The 15,296-nt window shown below is 37.8% G+C and overlaps 2 protein-coding genes across 3 annotated transcripts; one reads left to right on the forward strand and one right to left on the reverse strand.

Annotated features, from left to right (window-relative positions):
- The first annotated feature begins 4,649 nt into the window (after positions 1-4,649).
- LOC116030075 (protein SCARECROW-like) lies at positions 4,650-8,129 on the forward strand. Its single transcript, XM_031272192.1, has 2 exons — positions 4,650-6,671; positions 7,531-8,129. Exons 1-2 carry the CDS (start codon positions 4,723-4,725, stop codon positions 7,967-7,969), a joined length of 2,388 nt encoding a protein of 795 aa, XP_031128052.1. The 5' UTR covers positions 4,650-4,722; the 3' UTR covers positions 7,970-8,129.
- A 627-nt stretch (positions 8,130-8,756) lies between these two features.
- On the reverse strand, positions 8,757-13,976 carry LOC116030267 (probable galacturonosyltransferase 7). Of its 2 annotated transcripts, none has more exons than XM_031272461.1 (10): positions 13,421-13,976; positions 13,169-13,200; positions 13,009-13,065; positions 12,741-12,800; positions 12,493-12,538; positions 12,221-12,267; positions 11,830-12,122; positions 10,830-11,187; positions 10,175-10,720; positions 8,757-9,627 (listed from the first exon to the last, which is right to left on the reverse strand). In XM_031272461.1, exons 1-10 carry the CDS (start codon positions 13,578-13,580, stop codon positions 9,361-9,363), a joined length of 1,866 nt encoding a protein of 621 aa, XP_031128321.1. In that variant the 5' UTR covers positions 13,581-13,976; the 3' UTR covers positions 8,757-9,360. The 2 variants fall into 2 exon arrangements, with proteins under 2 accessions (XP_031128321.1, XP_031128322.1); XM_031272462.1 differs by having other exon boundaries at positions 11,830-12,135; positions 13,421-13,474.
- Positions 13,977-15,296: the final 1,320 nt, after the last annotated feature.

Below are 15,296 nucleotides of genomic sequence, written 5' to 3' on the forward strand. Positions count from 1 at the left end.
TCTCTGTCATAAAATATAAAAAATATAAGGTTGGGAATAGGTGGTGTTAAGCACAAAAAAGGTGCATCAGAGCTAGCTAGGCATCGGGATGATCTCGATATTTCTCAAAGTTGCTAAAATAATGTTGACTCAACTCATTTCAAGGGAAGCCCCCACATAATTAAATACTAATTACAATAATGGAACCAAATAGATTTTCTCTCATTTTAACACCACTTAGGGTTTAATTCTTATTCAATTTAATCTAACAACGTACGTATTTGCTCAAGAGTCAATACATCTTGTTAGTTTATAATTTGTTCTTCAACTTTTTTGAATTTAACAACAAAAAAAATAGGGTTTCAACGAGTGCAATATTGATTCTTTGTGCTTCATTTAGTTGATAAAGTAACTATAAATAGATATTACATTGTAACAGAATCAACAGTAATTAAAAAATTAAAAAGATTTACAAAAATAAAATAAAATAAAGGATTATATTGGTTAGTTGCGTGTACGCAGACATGTAGAGCAGCGTCGCCTACGTTGTTCCAATGTGTGAATAGGCAATCTCGAGCTCTGAGCTTTTATAGTAATGCACATTTTGTGCAGCAGCATTGTGAATATAGTTTTATTTGGGTCTACGAGATTATGATTCATTCGTACTACGTTCATGTCTTGGAATTAAGTACTCTATTTTTCATATTTTGGGTAACTCTTTGGCACCTACCCATCTGCAAACGTTGTAATTATTACACGCAAAATACAAACCGGTGAAAGATAACACCAGGCTGCATTTATGTCTTTTAATTAAATTTGTTTTTCATTAAAAATGGTCAAACTATACTCCTTGCCACCCCTTCCGGATGACAGTTGATAAAGCGTTGGACTTCTGATCTGCTTCGTCTGTTCATCCCATAATCTACTTATACAAAGAGACAACATATCATAAAATAGAATAAATACTAGTGGAGGTTCCCGACTTTAATGGCACCACCACTTTTAGTCTTCAACTTTTAAATCAACCATTTTTAGTCCTTCGACTTTGATGGCATCGTCACTTTTAGTCCGTAACTTTTAAATCAACCACTTTTAGTTCTCTTACTTTTTGTTTCTAACCACCTATGATCATTTCTTTACAATTGGACATCTAATGTCATTTTTCAAGGAAATTCAGTCATTTCATAATTAATGTATTAAGCATTATGTTTCGTCATCAAAATAATTGAAGAAACCCTATTCTCCACTCTCATTTGTTAACACTAAATTTTGGACCAAATGACTGAATTGCCCTTGAGAAAATGACTTTAGATATCCAATTGTAAATGAAGGACCATAGGTGGCTAGAAACAAAAAGTAAAATGACTAAAAGTGGTTGATTTAAAAGTAGAGGACTAAAAGTGGGCAAGTGGCAGTGTCATCAAAGTCATAGGACTAAAAGTGGTTAATTTAAAAGTTGATGACTAAAAGTGACGATGCCATCAAAGTCGGAGGACTTCCACTGGTATTTACTCCATAAAATATATCCCACATTGACAATTCAATTATTTACATTGGTAAAGTTTTAAAAGAAAGATCAAAGATCAAGTTTCACGAGCTGTTAATGTGTTGTGTGCATTTATAATATGTTACTAACTGTTATGTCAATATAACAAAAAAAAAAAAAATAGTTAAGCTTCTGCATCTAGTTATCTTCTAATAAACTGATATCTATTTTCATTTGCTAACTTTTTTAATTAAAAAGGTGCAATTTTGTTTTTAATTTTAATTTCTAACTGTATTTATTTAAATGGAGAATAAACAACAGTCGAAAACAAATATAAATTTTCATAGCATATGGGCCCTTGTGTAGTGTAACTCTCTCTATTTAATAAGGGAAAAGTAATGGTTTTGCTATCCCAATGAGAAGATAGATAGGATAGGGTCAGAGGAAAGTGTAGAGTGTAGAGTAAAGTAAAAAATGTGGCAACTCTATTGTCTCTTCAAATGCAAAAGAGTATCAGAGAGAAGGACTATAATTAATGTGGACAAAGTCAAATGCACAAAGACACGAGCACACAAGAAGAGAATGGTAACCCAACAAAATACTTCAGCACCCTATCATTTCAGCTACAGAAACCTCCATCCCCTTTTCCTCACACCATTTTCCTACGGGAATTTCTACTTTATATAATGCATACTAATCATCGTTGCCTTTTTATTTCTCCACTTTTTAAAATTCATCATTTTAAAATATCTATATTTTCATCAAATTATACTGTTATATAGGTCTCTCACATTAGAAAAAAACACAAGATCGAACTTCGATGATGAGGTATTAATTTTTTGGACTGCAATAAATAGAGAAAGTATAAATCAGATATTGCATTCGGTTAAACATGACAATAATTTTTAAAATAAAATATATTAGTCATAAGTTTTAGTTTTGGGGAAAAGTTATGTTATATATTTTTTTTGAGAAAATATGAATAAATTATAAGGGTCCTGTTTGGTGAATGGTTGTTAGCTGATTGGGTTGGCTATTTGAGTTAGAAAGTATGATTTGTGGATAACATTGGCTGATTGTAGAAAGTTATTTGATAGATTAGCTGTTAGCTAATAGCTGTTTGGTATAATTTCTTTTATCAAAAAACTAATTGAAAATGCTACTTTGAGTAGCCTTTTGAATTTTAGCATTTTGGAGTTACAAAAAACTTATTAACCAAACAACTAATAGTGGTCAAATACCTTTAAAAAAAAATAGTGGTCAAATAAGTCAAAATTGACTAATAGGCTGATTATTTACCAAAGAGGGCCAAGGGCTTTTGAGCAACCATGACTATTGTTACTGATCCAACTGATATTGCTTTAATTGAAAATGGTCCCTATTCCCCTACGCGATAAACATCATAAATGACTTCCGTATAAACTCCAGTTCAAAACACCAAGTAGCTAATTAAGACTTTCAAGGCCACACGTACAATTAAATAAAAAACTTATACCAAACGATAGCAAATTTCACAAAGTTGGAAGGACGATTCACCAAAACCAAAATACAATAGGACTAAAGAAAAAAAGGGAATCCGCATTAAATTTAATTAATTAATTTAATTTTGTTTTAGTATCACTGACTCTATTATAATGTAATATCTGTTCATAGTTACTTTCTCAACCTACTGAAGCACAAAGAGTTAACAATATTTTTTTTTAGTGAAAGAGTTATAATAACTAACAAATATAGCCCCAATGCAAATGTAAAGTTAAAAGATTCATTTTTGTATGCATGATTCTGAGTCGAATTCTATTATTCTCATAGCGATAAGATATTATATGTTGTTGATGGATTTAGATCATTCGGGTGACTCAAATTAACAAACCCGATAATTAAAAGATAGATAAGTGGATAAAAGATAATAGTAAAAGACAAGAATGCTATTGAAAAGATAAGGAATCTATATTTAGGAGCAATGTAAAGCTATTGCAATAGATTTCATGATGTCTTCACAAGACAATTACACTCCTTTATATACTAATAAGTCCCCTAATCACCCCACGAAAAATGGGGAATTAGTTATAACAAACTTGATTGAGGGGCCTTGACAGCTTGGGAGCCAAGGCCTAGCCCGAGGCCGAGCGCGGGGCTTGACCTAGGTGACTTGGGGTTGAGCCATAGGCTTGGTTTTGACAGCCAAAGCTGAGAACAAGTCAATTTGTTCCGAATTTATCTCTAATATGTCCATCACCTTTATTAAAAAAATACACCATACTAGACAACTCCAATACCATTATGTGTCAAGGAGGAATAATTTTGAATTTCTTTAATGTCATGTGATCTACATTTTATATAATTAGAAAATCAAAAGTAACCCCGTTAGTTAGTCGGTCAGAAATTAACTTCCAACAAAAACTACTGTTTGAGATGATCTGCAATATTTTGTCGAATTATAATTGAATTGATATGATCGAAATATTCATATTTTCTTTTCAGAAAGATTCATTGTTATCCAAGACAAGAAAGAGAGAGGTGAGTGAATAATGAAGAATGGGAGGGAGCTGAGGGGGATTAAGGCGAGCAGTTTTTCAACTACTTGGACACTTTATGTCGTAATAAACACCAGCCGCGCTAAGCCATTTTCCCTTTGGCAACCACTCTCATTCCGCATAAATCCAACGGGCAACACGTCAAGCCTTCTCAAATCAAAAACTCCTAACCCCAATATTCAATTTATTTTTTTAATTAAATTATAACACCCACACACAGAATCCCAATGCCCCTTTCCCTCTCTCATTGTCTAATTCCCCTCCGCCTCTTTCCCCTTGTCACCTTACCCCCTTTTAATCCCACACCCCAATATCATTTATTATTATTATTATTATCTCCCCAAATTGTGTTATTAAAACATATCATTTACTAAATTCTGACATTGTTTCAGATGCTCTGTCAGGTCGAGACGTCCATTAGAATTGAAAGATTCAATTAATATAATTTTAAATCTAGTAAATAATTCAAATATATGAGATCTCAGTTAGTCTTATAATGGTTAAATTTTATATTAATATTGTGTTGAATTTTGAATATTAAATTTTATAAAATTTAACAATTTTGTGATCGATTTATATTATGTTAGTAGTATAAATACCATTTTTTTCCCGTGGAAATAATTAATTTAAGAAATTGTTCATGAGATATGTTTCAATATTTAAGAGCGAAGGCAATCGCGAGAGATTGAGAATTTATCCTCCGTGGGTGAATATAAGGTGTTGATGGCCGCGAAGGCATTTCCTATGGTTGGAGAGGCGGCGAATGTGAGCGGAAGTAGCGGGAGCGCCACCAGTAGTAGGGAGTATCACCACCACGACCACAATAATATCCTTCCGTTGCATTCTTCTTCGGCTTCTCCTTCTCATCTGGCGCTGCTTTGCGATAACGCCAAGATGGTGAGGAAGAGGGCGGCGTCGGAGATGGAGCTGCAGATCGGCGGCGGCGGCGGGGGAATCGGGGAGCACGGCAGGTTTCTCCGGCGGGCGGCGGCGGCGGAGATGAACGCGCCGCTCCTTGGGGATTTGAGGGTTTGCGGGGGTAATTTTGGCGGTGATGAGAGTAATGATAATGGTGGGGGGAATAGCCACCACGTCGTCGTCAACAACTACTCCACTATGCAGATAGCGCCACCGCCCAGCTCCACCAATTTGAGCGTGACGTCAACGTCCAACGCCACGCACTTGACTTACATGGAGCCGTTACCGTTACCGTTACCGTTACCGAATCCACCGCCGAATGAAGCGCAGCCGCTTCCGCTCTGTGTTTTCTCCGGTCTTCCGCTCTTCCCGGCTCCTACGAGAGGTAGAAACGCCGCCGGCGCGTTGCAGCCGCCGCCGCTCCCGGCGGCCGGCTGCGGTGGTAGTGCAATTGGAGTTAACTCCTCCTCCGGCATGGGGGACAACGGCACCGCGATGGCGTGGATCGACGGCATCATTAAGGATCTAATCCACACCTCCAATCACGTCTCGATCCCTCAGCTTATCCAGAACGTGAGAGAAATCATCCACCCGTGTAACCCTAACCTCGCCGCCCTCCTCGAGTACCGCCTCCGCTCTCTCACCACCGCCGATCCTCTCGCGGCCAACGTTTACGACGATTGGAGACGAAAGGAAACACTACAACCTCAGAGCCAAGACGCCGCCATTACTCATCCCCTCCACCTTCCGGATTCCATGCCTCATCCTTGGGAAATAACTCTCCCTCCCGCCGCCGCAACCGCCTCAACTACCAGACACCACCACCACCAACAACAACATCAGCTCCGTGACAATTCTCCGTCAGTAACCGCCGGCCTGCCGTTTGTCCCGGCTCCGAGCTCAGATCGTCAAGAGCAACAACAACAAGGGAGAATGGATCATGAGAAGCAACCAGAATCTCAATCCCAGTCCCAATCCCCGCCGCCGAGCGAGAGCACCGCCGCGGCCGCGGCGTTGATTAGGACGGAATCACTCAGAAGAGAAAAGGATGAGCTGGAACAACAGAAGAAGGACGAAGAAGGCCTCCATCTATTAACCTTACTTCTACAATGCGCGGAGGCCGTGGCGGCCGACAACCTAGACGAAGCAAACCGAATGCTCCTCCAAGTCTCGGAGCTCTCAACCCCCTACGGAACCTCCGCGCAGCGAGTCGCGGCCTACTTCTCGGAAGCCATGTCCGCCCGCCTCGTAAACTCATGCTTAGGAATCTACGCTTCGGCCCCCCTCAACGCCCTCCCTCACAGCCTCAACCAGAAAATGGCCTCCGCCTTCCAGGTCTTCAACGGCATCAGCCCCTTCGTCAAATTCTCCCACTTCACAGCCAACCAAGCCATCCAAGAAGCCTTCGAGCGAGAAGACCGAGTGCACATCATCGACCTCGACATCATGCAAGGCCTGCAATGGCCAGGCCTGTTTCACATCCTAGCTTCTCGACCCGGTGGGCCCCCCTTGGTCCGCCTAACCGGCCTAGGCACCTCCATGGAAGCCCTCGAGGCTACCGGCAAACGCCTCTCGGATTTCGCCCAGAAACTCGGATTGCCGTTCGAATTCTTCCCCGTCGCCGATAAGGTCGGAAACTTAGATCCTCAACGGCTTAACGTGAACAAGCGGGAAGCCGTCGCCGTTCACTGGTTACAGCATTCTCTGTATGACGTCACCGGCTCCGACACAAACACGCTTTGGCTCTTGCAAAGGTAATATCATATCGATCTTCTATAACTATAACTATAATACCTTTAAAAAAATTTAGTATATTATTTCTTTCGTCTCTCCATCCGTACACATTATTATAATTCCAGTACAACGTATGATCATATGTTAGCAGTTCTTCTGTGTTAGGGTAAAGTTGGACTTAATTTACCCTTGATTTAAAACCCTAAAATGGTAATTTTTTTTTTCCTTTCTGCATTTGCCAGTTGCGTGCATTTCTAGGTAAAATTAAAGCAAAATGGAATATTCACATTTTCTTGATTTCTTTGTCTTGTTTAAAGGCATGCTTTATATTGTTAGACTACTAATTATGGATCTTTTTGTCACATGAAAACCCAAAGACGTAACAAAGCATTATTGGAAAAAAATTGAAAAATAAAGTGTGGAATATATAGGTTCCACCTTTTTGGCTACATCTGATCAATGTGAGAATGACCATTGATAAAAGCTTTGGCAAAAGCGAAAATAGCTTTACGAACTTGATGCAGATTGTTGCGATTCCTTGCTGCAGATTTTCTTCTATGTTTGGCTGTGATTATAGTTTGTTTGCTAGTTTTAAGGGTTTTTTTTTTCTTGATTTTTTTTAGTGACTCTATTATAATGTAGTATCTGTTTATAACTACTTTTCTCAACCTACTGATTCTATTATAATGTAGATCTGTTTATAATTATTTTCTCAACTTACTGAATCAAAAAGAGTCAATACTGTCTCCTGGGGTTCAAATTTATGACCTCCTATATGTAGTATTGCTTATATTTACTCTCTATTTATGCGAGTAGTATGTTATCATTGTTTTTTATAATAAAATTTTAATGTATAATGGCGTGATGGATGGGTTTCAGATTGGCTCCAAAAGTGGTAACAGTAGTAGAGCAAGACCTGAGCCATGCAGGATCGTTTCTGGGGCGATTTGTGGAGGCCATACACTACTACTCGGCGCTGTTCGACTCGCTGGGGGCGTGCTACGGCGAGGAGAGCGAGGAGCGGCACGCGGTGGAGCAGCAGCTACTGTCGAGGGAGATTCGGAACGTGCTGGCGGTGGGGGGGCCGTCGAGGAGCGGCGAGGTGAAGTTCAACAACTGGAGGGAGAAGTTTCAGCAGTCGGGGTTCCGGGGGGTGTCTTTGGCCGGAAATGCGGCGGCTCAGGCCACGCTACTGCTCGGAATGTTTCATTCCGATGGGTATACCTTGGCGGAGGATAATGGCGCCCTCAAGCTTGGTTGGAAGGATCTCTGCTTGCTCACTGCTTCTGCATGGAGGCCACCTCCCCTTGCACAATAAAATAAAATTCATAATAAATCACTGTTTTAACTGCTTTTATATTTATTTTTTATTTATTTTTAGTTTTACTTACTATGTGTAATCTTTTGATCTTCTCTCTTTATACGGTTGGAGACATGTTTTTGACTAAATTGTTTGCAGTAGTAAAATTATGTACCAAGTTAAATTTTGCTAAAAGAAAAAAAAAAGAATTGCCTTTTTTTTTTTTTTTTGCTTTATTGAATAATTATTATTATTATTGGCTTGAGTTCAGATTTGATTCTCACTTATGGAATATATATACACCACTCTTGAGTTTTGACACTTTCAATCTTCGTACCACATTTTTAAGACTAAAAGTGATACAATTTAAATAATAAATAATCAAATCTAATAAATTTGTAATTCAAGAACAAAAAAGCAAATAAAACACAATAAATAGAAAATGCAAAACTAGAAATTATCTATTCTTAAAATGAGTTAATATATGGCTCTAAGTTGAAGATCACAAAAGGGGAAATAGAAAAATTAAAAGGAAAATAAAGAAGTCTTTTTTTTTTTTTTTGCGAAACAAAAATAAAGAAGTCTTTTCAAGTAAGAACATTGTTACTTTCTTCCATAAAGAAAAGTTGGGAAGTAGAGCTTAGTAATCTGTTTCCTATTTGGTAGAAAGTGTTTAACTTGGAATCTTAAAAAGCTAAAAGGCAACCAAAGAAGGAAGTACAACAAACACACCGCTTTGTGCATAAAGCCTTACAACTTTTTTTGGATCTGTAGGCATACACAATCCCAAAAAGAGACTTCAAAGTGGGAAAGAAAACTATGATTAAATATTTCATATGGAGTATATATTACATATTTTGTAATCTAAAAGAAAAAATTGGAAAATTTAAATCTGCTAACTGTTAGAGAAGCAAACGCTATTTAACAATGAATAAGAAACAAATGTCTATGCAATGATAATCCACAAGACAAGAGGTCCAAAGCGTGTTTTGCCGATTCAGAGATTTGGACTTGAACCATCTGCTCTTATGAATAAATTGAAGTCTCCAGGAAGCAAGCTAAAGTTATAAACAAATAAAGTTCCACTGTTGAAAGAATAGTCACATGGCTTTTTTGTACACACCAGAATTCATATTTCTGTGGTCCAGTCTCGAGGCAGAAAGCGCAGAGGTAATGCCCCGTTGTCTGTCAAAGTTCTCTATGTCCACCTCTGCCACGAACGAATGCACTCCCTCTTGGCTTGACGGGCAGGAGATTGAATGATAGAAACACGATCATTGAATTTGTAATGCTAGTACCTGGAGCCAAGTCCCCTAAGCTTTGAATGATTCTATGGGCATCCACCAGAGGGAAATTGTGTAACCTTGAGATCCCTGCCATACCTTCAATCTAACTTTTAGCAGAGCACTCTAATAATTCACATTGCAATCGCTTAGAAATTGATCCTCCTTGTTTAGATAGTTGCTCCAAAAATCAAAGTAATCACGGATGGCCAAATCAAGCCAAGGTTTCATGTCACCATTATAATGCAAAACCCTTGCATTCTTCACAGCTTCTCTACCCAGACTAAAGTTATGACCCAGTCCAGATAGTACCCAGTTCTCATCAAGAGCATAAACTTCGCCTTGAAAGGTAAGCAAGCAGGCAAGCAGAGTCACAGCCTCTTTTGTCCCCAACTGTTAAACCCATTGAATAGAGATGGAAACATTAGTAAATCTTAAACTTCTTTTAAAAGAAACAGTTTATGTAAATTAAGCTCTAGCATTAGCAACTGGTAACTGAACTATGAATAAATAAAAATTTGAACCCATACCACAAAAAATTGGTCATAGTTAGACATTTATCTCCACATTCATCTATTATTTTCTCATCAAAGCAGGTTCAGATGGTTGCAGAAAGCAAAAATGTTCCCAATTTTGTTTAAGAAGCAATAGAGACTATCTCACTAGTATAATTTGAGGAAGAGAATCAACTTGATATTTGATGCCAGCACTGCATGCTAGGGAGGAAACAGTGAACTATTTGTTAATTCACTGTGACTTCTTGTGAAAGTACTAAAAGGTATTTTAGTTCACATAATTGGTTAAGGATGTGTTTACTTGCTGATCTCTTAGTTGATCACAGATCAGAAAAACACATAGTTGTGCCATTCCACAAACTAAGGTATTGCTAGAAAAAACATAAGAATAATAATTAAAGCTAGCAGAACAATTTGCTACTAACCTCTTGTACCAGCCTTTCAAACTTTCCTGAAAGGTCTTGCTCCCGCCACCTGACTAGATCAACGATATTTAATCCAGACATCCAAGCACATGATTTTTCGTCAAAACTCTTATCTGTCAAAAAGTTTTTCAGGTGAACCAACTTAACTGAGCAATGCTGTACAGCACCAATCACTTTTCCGTCCAAATTAATGCTCCACAAGTCTGACAAGTCTCTTTGGACAATAATGTCATCATCCAAAACTACTACTTTCTTCAAAGAATTAAATATCTTGGGAAGGAGAAAGTGAGACTGTGAAAACACAGATAAGTGCTCTGTTCTCATTGGAGTCATAGATGATATATCAACCTTATGAAAGAAAACAGAATACTCCTCAGGCAGTGAGAGATGCAATGGAGCAGACTTTGTTTTGTCATCCAAATGAAGATCTTCAATATTCAAAACCTGGACAGTGGCTTCCTTGTAGTTGTTTCTGAAGAACCACAATTTCATGGCAAAGTAATTCTCCCTATCTGTCAGCACATGAAATACTTGATTCTCACTCTCCTGAATATACACAAGAAATCCAATTAGCAAAGCCAGTGGAATTGCCAGTATGGACACATTATTTCTGTAACACAAGAGAGGGGGAGAGAGAGCAAGAGAATTATCATACTTTTGTATGCACAACTGTAGAGTTTATTACAGCCGATGATGCAAGTACATTCTTGGAGAATATAACAAAATGCTTTAAATCTGGATCCAAATGCCTCTCTATCCATGAAAGCTTCTCACTGGGCAGAGGAGATCTAAAATATTCTACAGTTAGTCGCATTGATAGACAGTGGAGGCTCTTAGGCATGGTTTGGACTGCAATTTGGTAGAGAAGAGCACCCTGTCTTGTAAGGAATTTAGGTTCATCTTCAGTCAGATCAACCAACTGTCTAAATTTCATGTCAACATTATTACAATTCACAGGACAGGCCTTGGCACTTGCAATCACAGCTTTCATCCCCTTTAGCTTTTTCCGAATCCTGGTAAAACACAGACAGACATTGAGTATTGTGACAATCTACACTATTCAGTCATGATTATCACATGAATATCATGTACACAAAGGATACATGATTAAAAGCTAATGAGTGACCTATGTAGTTTGACTAGTTTCTCATGTTGTTCTTCAGAAGGAAAACACCATAGTCCAAAAATAGATACTTCCTAGTTCCTATTCATGTTTGCTTCTTCAAATTACTGGTAGAATGCGTATTTGGGTAGATAAAATCAATGAAAATGAACTGATCACAGAGCATGTTATACTTGTCCCTTTCTTGTCTATAATGAAAGGGGTAAAAGATCCTAACTGATGACATTTGTCCTGTCCCAAACAAAAGATGTAATTCCTCATGCTGCTTCTTTTTCCTCATATTAACTCTCGGCTTTCTTAAAATATTGCACCCCATTTATGTGAAAGCTAAATTCAAAAAGAAAGTAAAACAGCTTGTCCTAGATAAGTGTAATAAACTAGATATGTGCTAAATATCCAGTTAGCACAATAACATATCCAAAAACAACATCCTTCTCAAAAGAAAATGAAAGCATGCCACATTATTTCAATCCTTGTGATACAATATAACCATTATGGAGCATGTACATTTAGAAATAAAATCTGAACATACCGAGGGGGGAGATCATTATCTGTTGTTGCGAGGTTAAGCAGATGCTCAAATTCCTGAATATGTTTCTTCAAGTCATTTGATAAATTTCTAAAAGCTGGAAGCTTCAGAACACTAGGATAATAAGCCCGAGCCTCAAACAATAGGTTCTTCATTTTTCTCACAAAGAAATCATTCACTTGCTCTGTATGCTCTCGATGCCATGTGCAGTAGCTCCCAAATTTTAAATCACACAAATTAAAACTCATCTCAGTTTCTATTTTGTCAGCAGAATCCATATTGCCAACTTCTATGCTCTGCAACACATATCTATATTATAATTAATTCATCCACTACAAGGATTCAGACAGAATGTAAGACTAAGACTAAGGCAGTGACTCCAATAAATACATACATTTGCTTTTGGCTGTTCTTTAGGCATTCCAACTGGCAATGGAGAACCTAATGAGTAATTAGAGAAGAGAAACAGTATTAATTAAAAGAGGACAAATCTATACACTACAAAGTCCAGTCAGCATAGTTCTGAAGGGTATGGACTAAAGAGAGAGGAAAAGGACTAGGGAAGCTATAAAAGAAGCAATTTCAATTAGAAAAAAACAAATCTAATATGTAGGCAGTTGGGGTTGGACAAACACATACATAACAAAGTAAGAGACATTTGCATACCTTTAGTCTCATTCTTAGCTTCCTTGGCAATGTCCTCCTGAAAATCCTGGAAAAGATATATGGAACCACATGCAAGGTCAACTCAAAAGCTGAAGATTAAACCTAAAAACCAAAACATTAATAAACAAAGCCCCCCTGTAACCGTAGCTCATAATAGTTACTTTGAACCGGACTCTGTGTCTATGTTGTATTCAGTAAGCTTACAGAAAAGAACTTGAGTCTTAACAAGCAGAATAGTATGAAAAAACCTTTGGAAAAGTTGGTTCCATGCTTCTTGTAATATCATCTAGATGCCTTGATTGATCACCCTGCAAAACAATAAACAAAGAACAAGATGGGATTATTAGCATGCAGACAACTATAGCACTGTATCCTTTCACAAGCACAGGCAAATACATATATATTACTAATAATGAGATATGACTATATGAGTATATCAGCTTTGCAACTAATGTTACTACCCCTGGTAATTAAAAAGGGCTGACGATGAAGACAAAATTGCCAAAATGTATTTACCTCCAATTGTTTCCCAGTCGAGAGAGCCTCATTTTGACCATAAACTCTAGGCGCATTCTGATCAAATCAGGATAGTAATCGCCAGGAAACAAAAAGGATACAATTCAGAACAAATAGCTCACAACAAGACATGCATATTCAGAATGATATAAATACTTACAGAAGAAGAACTTTGATGTTCAGACGCAAGTCCTGCAAAATATCAAACAGAAAATTCATTAAAGAGAACCTAACTCCGTTTAGCAACACTCGAATTGGAAACTAGAATTTCCTCTTTTTCCATTTTGCTCGGTTGAGGCAAGACAATTACGTAGCTCTGAATCCAGCAAATAAAGGAAAGCAAGCTTAAAGCAGGGAATTGAGATCTATTATCCAAAGGAGAGGAGAGAGAATGAGCGATTCCGCATCTTACCTGAGGAAGACTGGAAACTTTTGTTCAGGCCAAGCAAGAAGACGACGGGAACCAGCATCGAAAGTAACACAAGACTTAACACCGCCATCACCAGACCTTTCCATCGCTTCTTAACCACCGGAACAGCATTAGACTGACCTCCTACAGCCCCGCCCTTCATCTCCGCCTCAGCACTGTCACTCTACTCCCACTTAATTTCCTCTCTTCTATATATTTCAACAACGTAATGAAGAGCCGATAAGCGATGACGTCTGCCGGAAATTGAGTCCCGCTCTATCTTGCTCTCCGATGACGTCTGCCGGAAATTGAGTCCCGCACTACCTTGCTCTCCAACTCGACTGGACGGCCGCCGCCTCCGCCACCGCAATGCAGTGATCTAACACTGCGTCGGCGGCTGTTTCAGAGAGTAGGCCGGCGGAATCAGGAGATAAGAATATAAGATCGTGAGATTGAGATTGGATTGAAAATAGTGAAAGGAAAAAAATATGAGTACACAAGTTTACACTTGACAGTCACATCTATGAGCCTGACCCCTGTAATTATAACGTGTTTATGGTGCTCTCAACTCTGTAATTTCAAGAGATTATCTTGTTTCTTTTTGGTGATATGAATTTGAATTCAAGAAAACAAGGGCGTTTTGATTCAAACATCGGAATTATAACACTGTTTTGAATCGCATACTTATTAATAGTTATTATTATAATATTAAATAAAAGTAATTTTTTATTACAGAAATTAAATAAACTCCTAAGTTAATCAAATGTTGCAATTAAGTTACTTACCAAAACAACTCCATCCATATCTCTTAAAATTGCAAAAATCCCGCCTAGGCGCTGATCGACCGCCTAGTGTATCATATTAAATGGTGGTCTAGGCGGCTGGCCGGCTAGGCGACCGCCTAGGCCGCCAAACCACCGCCTAGGCGTCGACTAGACCGACTAGGCACCGACTAGGCCTTCTAGTCGGTCGATTAACTATTGTTCTTTTTTTTTAATGGGTTATTTCACTCAAAACAACATCGTTTTGAGCGAAATAATTTTAAATTGTACAAACTTTAGATATTTTTTATGTTAATATTTAATATTTTAGTATTAATTATTAAAGTATTATATAATTTATAATTATTAGTCTTTAAAAAATAAAAAAAAAATACTTAAACAAATTTTTAAAAAATAAAAAATACATGGGTGCCTAGGCGCCGATTAATCCCCGGCTAGGCGTCCTAGGCCTCCCTGAGCGCCTAGCGATTTTTTCAACCATGCTTAAAACATATAACAATTACCAATTGGTTGAATGATTGGCATATTAACAACAATGTTCTAAATTCGATTCCTGCCATAAACAACGTAGACGGGAGGTTACACCAACAAACTTATGTCCCGAGTGATTCATTGCCCTCGTACTTATACCCACAAGGGAGTTTACTACACACTGCAGCCTATAAGGGCTACCAATATTCATGTTTTATTGAATTTGACAATAACAATTTAATTTACAACAAAATTTACACTCGCTATTTGAAATATTGACGAGAACAATTTAAATAATAGAAAAAGAATTAGAGTTATTAGTCTTAATTTTCCCTCGCCTAACTACATGATTTTAGATGACCTCTTGAACAGCATCGAACACATGTTCTTGTATGTTAAAAAACGTGTATTTCAGTTCGTAGATGTAAAAATAGATTTTTGAAAATTGGGATAATCAAAAAAATTTCAGCCAGGGAAAATAGAAAAATATTGGGTTACTGATCTGTGATAATGTGGACTACTGAGTGCTATGTGCCATGGGCCTATTGCCGAAATTGGATTTACTCGATTGCCACTTGCCACTGGAATATTCTGTAATTGGACTACTAGAGTGCTATAGATTATTA

This window comes from Ipomoea triloba, chromosome 9 (assembly GCF_003576645.1).
Source record: "Ipomoea triloba cultivar NCNSP0323 chromosome 9, ASM357664v1".
In the NCBI taxonomy this organism is placed as follows: Eukaryota; Viridiplantae; Streptophyta; class Magnoliopsida; order Solanales; family Convolvulaceae; genus Ipomoea; species Ipomoea triloba.